This window comes from Doryrhamphus excisus, linkage group LG9 (assembly GCF_037039965.1).
Source record: "Doryrhamphus excisus strain RoL-2023G ecotype Guam linkage group LG9, RoL_Dexc_Guam_v1.1, whole genome shotgun sequence".
Classification (NCBI taxonomy): Eukaryota; Metazoa; Chordata; class Actinopteri; order Syngnathiformes; family Syngnathidae; genus Doryrhamphus; species Doryrhamphus excisus.
Window position 1 is genome coordinate 7,103,443 of NC_136365.1, and position 17,426 is coordinate 7,120,868.

Genomic DNA, 17,426 nt, shown 5'->3' on the forward strand with positions numbered 1-17,426 from the left:
CTGTAAAAGTCCAAATTTCAGTGTCTATTTTTTTATTTTATTTGAGTTGATAGTGTATTTGTTTCAATGGGAGCCATCTTCATTCTGGCTCGTACACCATGCTGCTGCCCCCTGCAGAGCAGTGGAAGTAATGCATGAACGAACACTCGTTAGACTGGTTTACATCATTTCCATCATGATGTCTGGAGGGCCAAATGCGGGCCGGCTATTGACCACCTGGACGTTAAACCCTTTTACACTACAGGCGTACAATATTCAGTATTGTACTTAAAAACCTGCAGTCGCATTCTGTCAAAGCGTCTTACTGCTGGAAAATCTTCAGTGAATTGACTGCTGGATTCATAGCCACCGTTGTTTTCATACCCTTACACTTTCTATTTAAGTTACTCTTTTAAAAAAATGAAATTGTATGACATCCCCATCAGAGGTGTAGTGCATTAACGGTGACTTACCCCCACTTTGTCCCGTATAAGTCATCACCGATTTTGGTGATGAGGAACCTAATTCCGGTTAGTTGGTGTGGCCACTTAAGTAAAGAGTTTGGCTTCTCAAAACAATATGCGTTCAAAAGAGTAAGACATTTGTAACGTCAAGCGATTGTGAGATCATAAGGAGGCATTTTTGTGATGCAAATGTTTTACTCTTTTGAATGCATGTTCAAAAAATGTTATTTATGTTTTATGTTGTTTTCAGCTGTGGTCTTAAGCTTAAGCTGAACTGAACAGCCCATTTCACTTTACTGCCTGTTTGCAATAAATTGCTAATTCAAAAGGTTATTGTATTATTGCATTTTGAAACTCTACATAGAACCTCCTTAAGGTGCGATGCAAACAGTGCGATGTGTAAATTGTTGTAATTTTTGTTTTTGTTGTGTTTCTTCTGTTCCTGGCTCAAGGAGGATGACAAACAATGGCAGGGGTGCCATTATGATTCTGGTAGGGGGGATCGTTTGTTTGATTTCAGAGTGCATCAAAATGTAATAATAAATTCCTACTTTAGTTTAGCCCAGTTATCCAGATCCTCACCAAACACTAATGCATTTTCTTTGGCCAATGTGTCAATCCTCCACAAACATGGACGGAAATTGGTGTTTTTAGTGTAATCATGATAATTGTGTGTATCCTCTATTTCATATGTCAAAATATTTGCTGTAAAAAAGTTAATTATTAATTAATGCAATGAAACTGGTGGTGTCCTAAGACAATTGCACAGTCATGTATATTTAAGTGACTGAGTAAGGTAAGGTGAAATGTCAGCTGGGTTTGACTGTACGTATGTCCTGCACATGAAGGCCGATGTTGGTTAAAGGTCAAACTAGCCGCATTAAATTATCTATTGCAATTTTTCAGATTTCTTTAATATCACAGGAACTACTGCTTCATTTCACTTCATTTCCTCTCATATATATCATTCATATATTCTTTTGACCCATAGTCTAGTGTGCGTGCCTCTAAATTCTTAACCATATCGTCTGCGTACAGTCCGTATTTCACCATGTTACATATAATGGTGCAGCGTAGGTGTGCACAGGTCAGATTTAGTGCTCAGTTTGGATCTATTGTTGATGTAGGTGGATCAGAGACATCCCATTTTGACTTTTGTTTTTTTTTTTCTACAGTTTTGCTGGTCCTTTATTGTAAAAGCTGAATCCTTCTTATTGTGTGTATTGAACAGTTTAAAATGTATCGCTGCCGAGAGTGATACATACTTAAAAAAAAGTAAACTGACCTGAATCTAAAGTACCATATGTGATTATTGTTGAATATTGAGATTTTTTTTCTACATAGTGGAAATATTGTTTACCTTTTCTGGCTATTTTAGGATGCCGGCGGTAGGCAGATCAGTGTCAGGTGTCTGCTTTCATTGCTAAATGGTGTACATGCCTGAGTCAGCTTCCAGTTTCAGATTAGCACATTGCAATTTAGTTAACTTGGCAAGTAGTGTATAAATGTTTATTTAACTGCAAAGGGTCAAATGTATTTGTATCTGTTATAATTATAGTGAAGTACTGGAGCTGTTGTTTCCATGACCGTCACTGGTCACAATATTAGGTAGACCTGCGCAATATGATAAGGTCTAGTATAAGAGAACATATCAAAGGAGCGTGTCTCTGCTTGCCTAGAGGTAGAGTTGGTCTTGGTTCGAGACTCTGCATCCAGCCTGCCGGTGGACAAGTAGCATGCATGCAATGATTAAGGGCCCTCTTCAATTCAGCCTTTTCTTGATGCAATTTCCTCTACTTCATAGCGTAGCTTATTCACCGCACACAGATGCCAAGGGATTTTTGCCAGGAGGAAATTAACTTGTTTTTACTGTAAATCAGTGTCAAGATGCAGCTGAAAATACTTGAGTAGAGTTGTAGCATTGCCAGGAGTCCACTCACTCCTGGCTAAGAGCTAGTGTGTATGCAGCTAGGAAAAGTTCATTTTAATAAAAAAAAAAAAAAAAATACATCAAGACATATATCTTAAATTATGTCTCACACTCAGTGTGATAATGAAACTAAAAATATCAGTTCCAGGGTCAAGCTGTTGTCATTATAAACTTATTATTTAATGTACCTGCAGTGTTTTAGAAGACATTGTTAATTGTCATACTTGAGTAGAAATAAGACAGATGGGCCTTACACATTCTCACTTTTTTCACGTTACTTTTGTGGAAAGAGAAGCTAGCCTCTGCAAAATGTAAAAACAAGAACTTTGATAACAAGGGATGGTGACACCGGACCTTAACTGCTTTTAATTTGAGACAGTTTATTTCACAAGACCAGAGGTATGCTGAATGAAATGACATCATGCACAATATTATGACCCTCTCATGTGAAGTTTAATTTTTAAAGAGGCGTACTTTGGGTTGAATTCTGAATTTTACATCCCTTATAGGTGTTTATTTGCAATGTTCCTTGAGACATTAGAATGAATATTTTTAGTTGATTAACCAAGCACGTCTAAGAACTCACCTGTACTACATGGACTTCCCTTTGAAGTGAAGGTGGAGGGTGAAACTTTAAGCTTTAGTCGCCATGTTTGCCAAAGGAGATGGAGCGCAAACACGGATGACCTCATTATTTGAGGATAGGTCAGCTTGTGTCAGCTGAAGACAAGCCCTTGTGTTTGTGTCGGTTCTCAGTTATCTAAGCCATGGTAATCCGCAAACATTCACTTCTAAATTCCTGGTGGAGAGTCTCCATTGTATGACATCTGTCACACTGCCCTTTTCCATTGCCTTTTGCTGTGTAATTGTTGTCACCGACATGGAATGGGGGTGACTTGGGTGACTATGGTGGACTTGGGCCACCATAACCACCTACACTGACCCAACTAGAGCCTTACATAACTCCAATTCCGAAGGCCATCGTTTACAATCGCACCCTAATTTTAATTGTAAAAGTTATAAAGGACTTGGAAAAATACATATTGAGTACATTAACTTTTTTATGCTGGTTCACACTGACTCCAGTGCAGCTCCGGTCCTCATCCAGCCCAAATTGCTGTAAGATTGCCGTTACCTGACTTTCTATTTGACTCCCAATATTGCCGTCTGAAAATTCTGAAATTAATCAATAATCATAATAATAATCAATACCGGGTCGACGCACAGTGGGGATGCTGATGCGGGTGTTACTTCCAGGTGTTTCCCGTGCTGTACGACAAGTGTTGTGGCGTTCATGCAGGTTTCTGGTTCACACCTGACTATATCACTGTGCTCAAACCAGTGCCTGGAGACGTTAGACATGGCATAATGCCGTTCACTGGACTAACAATGCTGGCCTTTTGGGGGCCTTTATATACGTAGACACCCACTGAGTATTGCGCAATGTATTGTATTTGGTCCACTTTTGCACTTTGAGACCATAAAAATTGTGGCTGTAGTGTTATAATAATTTGTTTGGTGTTATTTTTGTTTGTTGATTAATGGTGTGTTTTTCTTCTTTGTCTCTTTTCTCTTTTCCCCTTGCCCGGTGGGAGGGCATGGGATATATAAGAAGGCTTGTGCCAACCATTCAGGGTGGGAGTAGCTTGGCAGCAAAGCAGGTTGTACTGTGCGGCAATAAAATTTAGGAAAACTACACGAAAGTTATCTTTTTGCCATTGTTTTTCCCTCAATGAACTACGTGACACAAAAGACTACACTCAGTGTAGCCTTATGGTGATGAACGTTTTCATACAAAATGTCATCACAGTTGTGGATACCCACATTTTGTTTTGGAAAAACAAGCATATTTAGTTTGTTTGGGTTGAAATACGCTGCGAAATTAAACGATTACATGCTCGCTGTCAATTCATTTTCTAAATGTAGCTCTCAGAAGGAAAAAGGTTGGAGACTCCCAACTCTTTTAAAGTTCTAAAAGGGGGAAAAGCCTTGTATCGACCTACCTGAATAAGTGGACTCTATCGCCCTCTAATGGTTTAAACTAGAAGTACAGCTCACACTCCCATTTATATTCTGCTGGTTTCAACCAAATAGTGCACTCCATTTTGCCTCCGTTTTCTCAACATGCAATTCTTCAATTCCACACCATTGATACCTTTTTGACAATCAATGTATTAGTTATTATGCCCACTCTTATTGGTATTATTATTATTATTTGTATTTGCATCTATTGGACTTTTTGATATGGCTCCCACGCCAAGCTCTGTGATTTTTTTCTTTTTTTTAACACTGAAGAAGAGGAAATGTGCCTTTTTGAAATAAGTGTGAAATATCTGACTCACGGCTAGTTTGTGAATTCATCTACACTGGATTTTGATTGCTGATTGGATGAGCAAGGGAACGGAGGAAGTTAGTGAGACACGAAAAAAGAAAAAGTGTGCTACCCCTGTGGTCATATTGAATTGCCTGTGATGAGTCAAGTGATGGAAAGGATATTGAGCAGACACACTGATATGCAGATATGGCAACTGTGATGGGCTTTTTTTTATGTTAAAGGACATAGGCTCTTTTAATGCTAAAGGTTGCCGACCCCTGGTCTAGTATCAATGTAATCAGGTGAAAGGTCAGCTGGTATCCTCATGAACTGGAATAGTTCAGTTTGAATGTGAGGTACATCAATAAAAACAGAATGTTACTGTATGTGTGAGTACTATATCTACGGTATTTGTGTGTTCTGTACTTTAAGCCGGGCTATTAGAGCTTGTTTGTCGCCTTTGAATCCTTGTTTACTACCCAGCTCATTCTGGAGAATAAAAGTATTCACCCATTTCCTGCATTTGCTCCATTTTAAAGCCCAGCGTTGACATACACACACAAACACACACACACACACACACACACACACACACTGTCTATGAATTGCGTGTTTGATCTTGAACACCTGCAGTGTTTTCCACTGATGTTCACCCGGCTCCGTGTCTGCTTTTGAGCAAAAGAGCAGCACAATTAATGATGAATATTTATTGAGACATGAATGTAGATTACAGGCGGTGCTCTAATTTAAAATCATCAAACAGTCATATCATGGTTTAAGTGAGTGGATCTGATATTACCTCTAATTGCATCCTGTAATATGATTTGCAGTGGAAGTCATTATTGATTTGTTCTTTGCAAAATATGCACACAATTTCTGCTGCATGGATAATATTGACAAAATACAGGAACTTTGGAAATCCGATAACAGTTGTTACCTTATGTGTCCACACTTGCACCTTGAACAACTTTTGTTTCTCTCATTGGGAAGGTTTACCACTGGCTATGTTTACATGCAGTCAAATAACTCATCATAACCGGAATATTAGCAATAACCCCGTTGTGCACGGCCATGTAAACACCAATAACCCTTTTGAAAAACCTGAATCTGTTCATATTCCAATTTAAAAAAATAAAAAAACAATATTACCCCTGGGCTACTCCTTTTCTAACCTGAATATTGGATCATGTATACGCCTATTGGGATATCCCCATCGAATGGAATATTGATTTGTGTCCTGCGCATGTTCCATTCGAAAGGATCTTTTCATATGTTTTTTTTTATCAAGTGGCGGTGATCGAACACTGCACAAAGTAAGCAGTGTTGAGTGCAACCCAACTTTAAGGTATTTGTCAGAAGATTCAGAGAACGTGTCATGGTCATAAAAGTACTGATAAAACAAAAGGTTTTCCAACAAATCATTTAGCTTACAGTAATAAGATCTGAACTGAAACTGAACTGATCACTGTCTTTCAAATGACATTGACATGACATATGACCTTTCGCAGAGGACCTATCAATTGAAATCATTGGGATACAATTAACAACACAATAACGTTTTTCTGTATTTCTTTTAGTTGGTGAAGGCAGGAATCTGATACCCATGGACCCCAATGGCCTGTCTGATCCATATGTCAAACTCAAGATCATACCTGACCCCAAAAATGAGACCAAGCAGAAGACCAAAACCATCCGCTCCAACCTGAACCCCAAATGGAACGAGACCTTTACCTTGTAAGCAATGCCTTTGTTGTTATTTGTTGGTGGCTTGTTTTAGCTACATTTGACATTCATGAAGGTCATACTGTTATCATCTGCATGTTGCAGCAAACTGAAGCCTACAGATAAGGACCGCAGGTTATCCGTGGAGGTGTGGGACTGGGACCGAACAACCAGGAATGACTTCATGGGTGCGCTTTCATTTGGCGTCTCGGAGCTCATCAAGTCTCCAGTGTGCGGCTGGTAATGACCAATTTCTGGAGTTTGAACTGCCCACCTCGAAGCCTGAAGCCTTAAAAACTGATGTGATTGATGTTCTATCATATGTCCATCATGCATTGCCTGTCTTGTTTGCCAGGTACAAGTTGTTGTGCCAGGAGGAGGGAGAGTATTACAATGTTCCCATCTCAGAGGAGGATGACGGGAATGAAGAACTGAGAATTAAATTTGAGGTGAGGATTTCCTTCTGCTTGTTTGGTGACCTTTTTAACATTTAGGCATCTTTCAGACAGCTGGGAATTAGATATAGTCGTGTTAGAGAACATAGAGCATCTCTCCACTTGTTTTGCTAACATCATACTGCATACAGGAAGATCATTTGTTTGCCTGTTACCCTAAAAAAACACCTCTATCACACTAAATATGAATACTACAAAAAAAAAACAACTTTAGTAAATCTTTATAATTGGTTTTACCATTAAGGGTTGCAACCAATGCAATAAATATTTCATCCCATATGATTCAAAACGGGGCTGCATGGCGGGGAGTGGTTAGCGCACAGGCCTCACAGCTAGGAGACCTGAGTTCGATTCCACCCTCGGCCATCTCTGTGTGGAGTTTACATGTTCTCCCCGTGCATGTGTGGGTTTCCGGTTTCCTCCCACATTCCAAAAACATGCTAGGTTAATTGGCGACTCCAAATTGGGAGTGTGAATGGTTGTTTGCGGTAGAAAATGAATGAATGAATGATTCAAGACAACATTCCTGCGTGATCGTTCAACGATTTCTTGCTTTTCCCTGAGAAATCGGTTGGAGCACGGTCTCTCAACTCAAGTATGCCCAGTGGAAATTGGATCAAAACATCTTTCAGGCGGCAAAGCTTTCTCAGAAGACTGGATTGAAGAACTGTTGATGATCTTGGTCTTTCACAAGTTGTATCAAATCAACCACTGGTAGCAACTAAGTATTTTTTCCACTTATATTGTGTTTATTGTGCTAATTGTACTTCTCATTGTCATAGACATTGTTAAAAGCATTTATTTCAGTATAATATACTGTACAGTATATTTAGTAGCAATATATAGTATATAATGGGCTCTACCATAATCATAATATCTTGTCTATCATTCCTCCTCATCATCAGAAAAATAATTTTTAGAATAGTATTGTGCGGTTGCATGCGTCATTCTTTTTGTCTGATTCACTGTATTAGTTGATCAGGCTCTTTGAGAGCGAAGTACTTCTCACTGTGCTGGTCTTGATTGCATTTATTGTCATTTATTGTTCAGTGGGAGCACACATCCTTGGAATACACTGACTTTGAGAGCATTCGTGTCACAGTATATAGATTTTGAGGTACATTATATAGATTTAGAGGTACAAAGGACGAGAAACTCAGTTACCCTGCCTTAACAATTCTCTTCCTGTGACCACTAGATGCCACCAGATCCTTAAAAAAACATTTGTAAGCAGTCATAAGAACATGGTTCATAACTGCTTCACTTGAAATAGTGCCATGAGTTAACTGTTGAGAAAATACTTCATTCTAATGAGTGTATAATTATATAGCAATAATATATCAATATAGTCCACCGTCGGCCATCTCTGTGTGGAGTTTGCATGTTCTCCCCGTGCGTGCGTGGGTTTTCTCCGGGTACTCCCACATTCCAAAAACATGCTAGGCTAATTGGCGACTCCAAATTGTCCATAGGTATGAATGTGAGTGTGAATGGTTGTTTGTCTATATGTGCCCTGTGATTGGCTGGCGACCAGTCCAGGGTGTCAGCTGGGATAGGCTCCAGCAACCCCCGCGACCCTCGTGAGGAAAAGCGTTAGAAAATGAATGAATGAATATCAATATAGTCCTGATGTGTGCTGGACTGGTTGTCATCCCAACTTGTGTAGTGGTCCTGGCAGGTGAGTCAGCAACTTTGGGTCCTTCTCCTTATGGTTTCAGGACCAAGCAGTTTTGGAAGACTCTGATCAGGTGCGTCTGAGAGGAAGGAAGTAAGGCTGCTGCTCGCTCAGCTCCGCTCCGCTCCGCTCGGCTCGGCTCGGCTCAGCCAGGCTAGGCTATTGTCTTTGGCTAAAGCTTAAAGGTGTGCTGTGGTTTGATGCGGTTTGCTCTGCTTTGCACATTAGAACAGATTGTGGTTGATGCTATTAAACTAACTAAGGCATACCTGTCAACCCTCCCGTTTTCCTCAGAAATTCCTTTATTTTTGCCCGTCTTACCTGTCTCCCTCCTATGTAAATAGTTTCTGGTGTTCACCATTAATCTGGTACTGCAGGTAACAATGACTACATGAGCAACGGCAATTTGCGCGGAAGATAGTGTAGCACAGGGGTCTCCAACCGTTAGCTCGGGGGCCACCCGTAGCTCACCAGCTGATTTTGTGTAGCTCACTTTTACAAATGTTCAATTCAGACATTATTCCTCTACTCAATGACAGTGACTGCACTGTTTGAGTGGAGAACAGTTTATGTTACCAGTCATATAAATAGTAGTAGTAGTTTTCTCTCTGTCACAGTAGTTCTAATAGTGATAACTAAAAATAAATGCACACTGAAATACAAGACGAAAATTATTGTTGTTGGTGTTTTAATACAAAATATGACATGTGGAGACCAGCATTGTATTAATGTTATGGCAAAACAAGTTGTTCATGTTGAAATAAGCTTATGAAAATAAATGAGTAGCTCTTGGCCATTGTTGTATTGGGAAAAAAAAGTAGCTCTTATATAATAATAATAATAATACATTTTATTTGTATAGCGCTTTTCAAAATACTCAAAGACACTTTACAGAAGAATGGAGTTGAATAAAAGCAAGTAAACAGAGTAAATGATACATTAAAATTCAACATTCATTCATTCTTAGAAGAAAAAAGGTCGTCGACCCCTGGTGTAGAGCACCAACACTGGGCAGTCAGGTCTTTCCAGCTCACATCCGCCATTTTCAATTGCAATTGTTGACAGGTATGAACTAAGGCTGCTCAGCTTGATCTGAATGAATGTTTGATAGTCGAGGTCTGAATGTTAGCCAACACCAGCTGTAACAAAGTACACAAACATTAGATGACACAAACCAGTAGATTACATTAGTTCAGGATGCATTTTGGAGAGATGGTGTGAAAGTTAAGTGTTTGACTTTTTTATTAATGATAATGACTATTATTGTTTTGGTGAAATGTAGTATCTCGGGATTTCAATGCCAACGATATCAGGTTTATCATGGTTCAGTTTTGAGTGCGAACTTGGACAATATAAGTATGATTATATATGTACTATGTGCTTTAGATCAGATTGCCGCAATGGTGAATGTGTTACAACACGAGTGCACTTCAGTTTTTGCCTTGTGAATTTCAACTCTACAACTAAATATTGTAGTTGTAGAGTTGAAGCATGGATTTGGCATGGATGGGCTTTTTTGTGTAGTCATTTATGATTTTTTTTCTTGTTTGTGTTGACATGAGAGAGCCTTTTGTCTGCAGTAGGCATGCATTCATATACTGTAGCAGCATATGCATAAAAAGGAATTTTGTGCCTCACTACTTGGCATGTCATTCGACTATTCGATATTGAAATACACATCAACTTCGGGCCCAGGGGCCAAATCTGTTTTTTTTTTTTTTTTGTTTTTTTACCAAATGTAATAGCACAGCATTGAGTTGGCCGGCCTCGCAGACCTTATCAAACGAACCAGCGTAATTAAGTTATTAAACTGCATTTTAATTTAAAAAGTGCAAACAATATTGTATATCGCATGAAATTAACATCCATTCTTAATAAGGGTGTCATATTCAGACCAAAAGTCAAAATAATAATAAATATTACATGCTGTCACTACAAAAACAACACCCTAAACAGGCATGTCACAAAATCTCGCAAGATTAAAACATGACAATATTTCTCATTTCCAGAAAAGCTGTCTTGCAGGAATGGGTCATCCAGTAGTGAGCTATGGCATCACTACTGTGAATGATAATACACGTAGTATGAAAGTGGCAGTGCGCAAGGCAGGATTGCGACTATATAAACTATGTACACTATAAACCTTGCACTCCAAAGTGCCGTGGTATTCCCAGCATCACTTGTCACTCAGCGGGTGCTTTTTTTTTTTTTTTAATCTTCGACAAAAACAACCGTGTTAATGTCAGAGGAGAAGCTGTATTAATTCTACATTTCATCAAACATACTTAAGATTTGTCACTGCAAAACATGTGATTTGAGCTTCTCATTCACTACTTCCTGGTACAGCATTCTAAGCACTGTAGTTCTTCTGGTGTAATATTAAAGCTGATCTACTACATTCTGCAGCCCATTTATTTAACATGTCTTTTCAAACCTGCCCGTCAACATAAATGATAGTAGTAGCAGTTACAACCGCCATCATTATGCAAAGTTGTAAACATTTCAAAACATACCTGCATCGTTTGTCCAGTCGTATCATTTGTCATTGTAGTTGTATCGCCATGTTTTTATTTTCCAATATTTTGGATTGAATCATCACCAAACGTTATCCAAGATTCATTTTATCATCACAATATCTCACTAGTGTAACAATTACAACCATGGCATTTTCATTTTACCATTTACTATGTACAATAGAAGATCCTAGTGGAGATCTCTGCAGGTTTGGACAAATGTGCAACACCTGTTTGGGTTCACAAAATATATCAGGTTATGCCACCATATGCAGTATATTCAGTATATAGTATCGCCGATGACCATTATGATTGATATATGGGGCATATCCAAGTAGCGTACTTCCCACTTTCCTTGAATGAAGCATGGCCTTCCAATATTTTTCCCACTTCATGTAGCTATAGATAATAACTGTAGTGAGGTTGTATGCCACTTCAAAGTACAACCACATAAATAACCAGGTATTAAAGTAAAAATTAAGTGTCAATCATGTCTTTAACAAGGGAGAGTGTTATACAGTTTATGTATTGGATTTCAGGGTTTGGGTATATCGAATGTAATGGTGGGTAGTGGCTGATGAGTGAACTAAGTTTCTTCAAGTACATTTTGACACACCTCGTACTTTGTTATGTGAGTGCAGAAAGCCAAGCTAGGCCCAGCGAAAAAGGCAATCACAGAGACAGATGGCAGCCCATCCAGCCAGCTGCCATTCAACAGCTTGGATCAGGTCAAACTCAGTGACTTCACCTTCTTGGCTGTTCTTGGGAAAGGCAGCTTTGGCAAGGTAGGTTAGAATGTTTTTCAGGAACACAGCAAGCCACATATTAAAAGTCACCTTCAAAAGATGCTGCATTCCTTGTATGAGTAGACCTTTTTTCTGCTTTTGTGCGACTAAAGGTCATGCTGGCCGAGATGAAGGCCAGTGAAGAGTTGTATGCAATAAAGATCCTAAAAAAGGATGTGGTGATCCAGGACGATGACGTGGAATGTACCATGGTGGAGAAGAGAGTCCTGGCCCAGCAGGAAAAACCTCCCTTTCTCACCCAGCTACACTCGTGCTTCCAGACAGTGGTGAGTAAAATGTTCCGAGGTCAAGGTTAGGTCAACGTATTTTGTTTTCATACAAAAGGGTAATAAAAACAAAGCATGTGTACATAGCAATGCTGCATACTAAAAAATGTATACAGGTGGTCCTTGGGTTACGTACAAGTTCCATTTCTAGACTGTAATGTAAGTCGTGGTGCACTGTAGTTAGTTTTTATGCATTTATGGGAGTGTACACATAACCAAGGAACACCAGGACGTAAGGGCTACCAGTATCCTCCCCAACACACACATACCCTCTTGATCAAAATTTGAAGGCAGCTGAAAAATTACAAAAAAATAACATTTTTGCACTGTTGGATCTTAAGGATTTAGGGATCTTCATTTGAATAAGACAAAAAAAAATAAGTAAGCAATTTATTGCAAACAACAATTAAACTGAAATCAGGTGATCAAAAGTTTGTTTTCAAGTGTTTCATAAAAAAAAAAAAAAAGAAACCCTCCTAAAACACAAATCTACTTAGTTAAATGACTCAGTAATGAGTAGTTGCACCATTCTTGTTAATCACCTCAAAAATTGGTTTGGACATGCTTGATGCCAGTGTTTCCAAGAGGCTGCTCCAGATGGTGAAAATGGCTTCATGGAGGGCATCCACTGTCTGGAACAGATGTCCATTTTTGTATACTTCCCTTGCCAGATCATGGGATTACACAGGATGATCCAAAAAAGTGAGGTTCTTCCTCGAAAAGAAGAGTTCTTTGTCAGTTCTTTGTCATTTTGAAAAAAGGGCCTTCAGTCATGAGGCATGCACCCACCCGCAACATCACTACATATCCAGCTGCCTTTTGACGCCCATGCGCACAACCTGAAGCTTCATTGTTCCATTGAAGGAAATTCTACTACAATAGTCCATGTATAAACCTAGACTTTTTTATGCTTACCTTCCCACAGACACATCATTTTATCATTGTCATCATGGACCGAAAAGAAAAGGAAGACATTTTATTTCCATAATATCTTTCTCTTTTTATCTCTGCACAGGATCGTCTGTACTTTGTCATGGAATATGTGAACGGGGGAGACCTCATGTACCACATCCAACAAGTGGGCAAGTTCAAGGAACCACAAGCAGTGTAAGAATATGAACATTTACTGAGATTAAAGTTGATTTAGTGTTAGGCTCAGCTTTGAATATGTCTACATGGTTAAGAGTTTTGAAAACATTGAGTAACTGTGATTATTGTGTTTGTTCCTCAATATGTAAGAGTTTTGAAAACATTGAGTAACTGTGATTATTGTGTTTGTTCCTCAATTCGTAATTGCTGTAATTGCAGGTTCTATGCAGCAGAGATCGCTGTTGGTCTCTTCTTCCTGCATCTTAAAGGAGTCATCTATAGGTGGGCATTTTACACATCTTGGTTAGAGGCTGCCCGGATTATTAAGCATCACGTTGGAGATAATATCTAGCAGCTTGAATGAAAGGAATTAACCATAGCACCACTGTGATTCACATTGTTAAGCTTATTCTAAAAAAAAATGGGCACCTGTCTTGGATTTTTCTGAAAATGTTATTATTTGTCTGCTGTTTCAGAGATCTAAAGTTGGACAATGTAATGCTCGACAGTGAGGGCCACATTAAGATTGCCGACTTTGGCATGTGTAAAGAGAACATGTTAGATGGAGTGACCACACGCACCTTCTGCGGTACTCCGGACTACATCGCACCTGAGGTAAGATTAGAAGTTGAAAACTTGTGTGATTGTGTGTTTGCCAACCCTGATGCATGAGCTGTCATGGACGGCATTAAGTTCACTGCCTCAGGACACACACACACACACACACACACACAACATGTTTTCTAATGATGAAAGCATTGCCGTCAGATCCGTTGTGTCTGCTGAAGTAGACCATGAGACGCATGACCTCAGCAAACTGCTGATATTACAATGCTGCTTTTCGCATCCATCATCATCAAATAAACCACACACTTGTTTTGCCCTTGAATGATTCCAAGCACAGTATGGTGGAAATTATACAAGAGCAGAACTACAGTACCATCTTTCATGGAAATTAACTCACAAAATGTGGTTTAATTTATAATCATTTGTAAAATAACTACTCAAAACATATGAATTGAATTTTAAAAACACTTAATTGTACTTAGTTTCACAGCAATCATTTTGTAAAAGGACAGACACAAATAGCAGGATTGCACTAAAAATACAAAACCAATATCCAAGACAGAACCCATTACATTTTGTTGAGGATCTAGATAAAGGAACTAACACAGGAATTTATTATTAAAGTTGGAGTCACTGTGGTACCCTGTAGAATCATAATGCCACCCATGTGTTTGCCATCTTTCATGAACCTTTTTAAAAAATATACTTGCAGAACTATTAAAATAATATACTGTATGTCTTAACTGCTCAACATTTGTTTTCCTGATGGCTTCAGTGAAAACCATTCATGTTTAATGACGCTTTAGAGGATACAATGGTATTGTATCAACTAAGGGCTGTGAGATTTGGTGTTGGGTGTGTGATCCAAGATGACACTGCTGATGAACAAGCAATGCTGGTAGTAGTTCGTCCACATCTTCATTAATATCACAGGATTCAACGTGTCGCAGGGTAAAATACATGAGCTTTTGAAAACTGAAGCAAAATGTTGGCAGACATTTTTGTTTTAAAAATGGAGGTTGTGATGTACGTATGTCACTGTTGCTATTGTTTGTAGTAAATAAATAATAATTTTGGGATTTATGAACACCTGATAATCTCTTTTGGCACATTAATCTTTTGGCATTGTGTTTGGGAATCACTGCTCTCAATGACCTGTCTTAGAGAATTTTTTAATAGGGAAAAAATATATACTCACTTCAACACAAAATTGGTTGGGTTGTGTGTGTCCATATGTATTTGTAATTTCTCCTGCATATTGACAGATGGGTGTCTTATTATATACGACAACCTTCAGACTATTATCACTTAGTTACCTCCATTATAGTGGCGAGTTGTTTTATAGATTCTCTTCACTGTCAGAAACAATTAGATGTTGTCTGCTTGGAGCCAGTGACAACATGCTGTGACGACTCACAGTCAGACTGACACTAATGCTCCAGCCAGTGATTACACAGCAAGGATGGAAGCTGCTGCTGTCTCCCCCATGTTGTGATGTAGTGGACATGGGCAATAACACATATTTTCGATAGAGTCATACACCCTTGTGTTATAGACTTCCCAACTTATTAATAGCTCTGATCTTGACAGGTTTGATCACAACTATGATGCTGTGTGTACTGATTTAGAACTAGTTTAAACATCAGATGCTATTTCATGAAATTACCTTTCAACAGGTTTTCCTACATTTCTCAGCTCAAAACTCAAAAAAAGTAACAGTAACTCATTTATTTCATTAAATGTGACTTATTGTGCTTTTCACACTTTCTGGCCGATAAATGTTAAAATATTTTATTATTGTGTTAAAGAATTTTAAAAAAATAATTAAATTTCTACCGATTATCCTCAAGTGTCGCAGGGGTGCTGGAGCCTATCCCAGCTGTCTTCGGGCGAGAGGTTGGGTACACCCTGGACTGGTCGCCAGCCAATCACAGGGCACATATAGACAAACAACCATTCACACTCACATTCATACCTATGGACAATTTGGAGTCACCAATTAACCTAGCATGTTTTTGGAATGTGGGAGGAAACCGGAGTACCCACGCATGCACGGGGAGAACATGCAAACTCTGCACAGAGATGGCAGAGGGTGGAATAAAACTCGGGTCTGCTAGCTGTGTGGCCTGCACACTAACCACTCGACCGCCGTGCAGCCTGTTAAATAACTTGTAACGTTAATATTACTAATTACTTAATCTATTATTTTTTAACCTATACTTACCCATTTGTACACCGTGAGTAACATTGTTATTTTTAACTGGCCTTTTGTTGACTACACATTTTGGAGTGGCCTTTTATTGTAGCCAGCTTAAGGCACACCTGTGCAGCAATTGTGCTGTCTAATCAGCATCTTGATATGCCACACCTGTGAAGTGAAGGGATTATCTTAGATAAAGTGCTCAGTAACATTCAGTACTGGTGAACAGTATTGGAGAGCAATAGTCCTTTTGTTTACATTGAAAACATTTATTTGATTATCTTTTGGTTGCTTAGCCTTATGACTGGCATGCACATACAGGCGAGTATTGTTAGCTATTTAACCTGCCGCCATATATTTTTAAGTAAGTTCCGCACAGCAGATGTTTTGTTTTTGTTTTGTGTGTGTCGGAAAGTGGGAAGGGGATGCTACCCAAGATATTTGGGCAAGGCACTGCACTGCATGCAAAGATCGCTGTTGGCTACAATGGTACGAGTTAGAGGTGATCAGCGTTGAAAGTCATTTATCAGCATATGCCGGTCACATGTTTTTCCACAGAAGTCGTCCAAAACCAATCGGAGCATCCCTGCAATATTTTCATACAAAAAGATAGTAGCAGTGTTTCAGTGGACAGTGCATGTTCTTTATACACACACACACACACAGAGTTCTCGCTCGGCTTACCCTGACCTACATAAGTAGCCAGTCATTGGTATCTCCTGTCTGGGAGGAATGCTCACGCTAACATCCATTTGCACCTCACTGACTTTGATGCAGAGAGAAAGAGTGGAGCTTGTTGGAGAAACAAGACGACATAAAGGCTGTTAACTGTGAGTAAAATAGCAGAGGGAGCAGCTGGACAATGAAAGCATAGGAAGGAAAAAGAGCAGTCTAATGACTCAGTGACATTTCACAGGAGCATTTGAGGATATTGAGCTGTCTGATGTGGTCCATTTCCCTCTATGGCCTAGTTGACCCTAGCGCAGCGTCATCTTAGGGATAAAACAGCTGTCATGATGATGAAGTACGAATTTAGCCTTCTACAAGGTACACACTCCACAGACACCTGCACAAACTATTGTAAAGCTATAGATGTAAAGAAAATGTGAAATGTAAAAATGTACATTCCTGACCACACAGCTGTGAGTTAACCCCCGCCCCCCAATCTTTCAATCCGAGTGACGTCCCTGCTTAAGTTAACAGTTTTCCGCTCACTTAGTGCTTAGTCCTTAGCAGCTCCAATTTTAAATTTAGCAGTCCAGATTAGAGTCTCCCCTGAAGCCGCATGACAGAGTGTGACAGAGGTGAGAAATTTGGGCTGCAGAAGCCAACGTGTGATGGAGCAGGTGCTTTGGTGGAAGGTGGCATCGTGCAAAATGGATGCAAACTTTCACACGGCCTTTTGTGTATGAGTCATATTCCATATGCAAATATGTATTAAAAGAA

General features: G+C 39.2%; 1 protein-coding gene across 1 annotated transcript in view; it reads left to right on the top strand.

Annotated features, from left to right (window-relative positions):
• Positions 1-17,426, top strand: part of prkcaa (protein kinase C, alpha, a) — a 99,580-nt gene that overhangs the window by 62,924 nt on the left and 19,230 nt on the right. The window contains exons 6-13 of the mRNA XM_058072618.2: positions 6,265-6,421; positions 6,515-6,649; positions 6,765-6,858; positions 11,694-11,837; positions 11,951-12,124; positions 13,140-13,231; positions 13,433-13,495; positions 13,690-13,828. Coding sequence (XP_057928601.1) covers positions 6,265-6,421; positions 6,515-6,649; positions 6,765-6,858; positions 11,694-11,837; positions 11,951-12,124; positions 13,140-13,231; positions 13,433-13,495; positions 13,690-13,828 — 998 coding nt within the window. The remainder of the gene's footprint in view (positions 1-6,264; positions 6,422-6,514; positions 6,650-6,764; positions 6,859-11,693; positions 11,838-11,950; positions 12,125-13,139; positions 13,232-13,432; positions 13,496-13,689; positions 13,829-17,426) is intronic.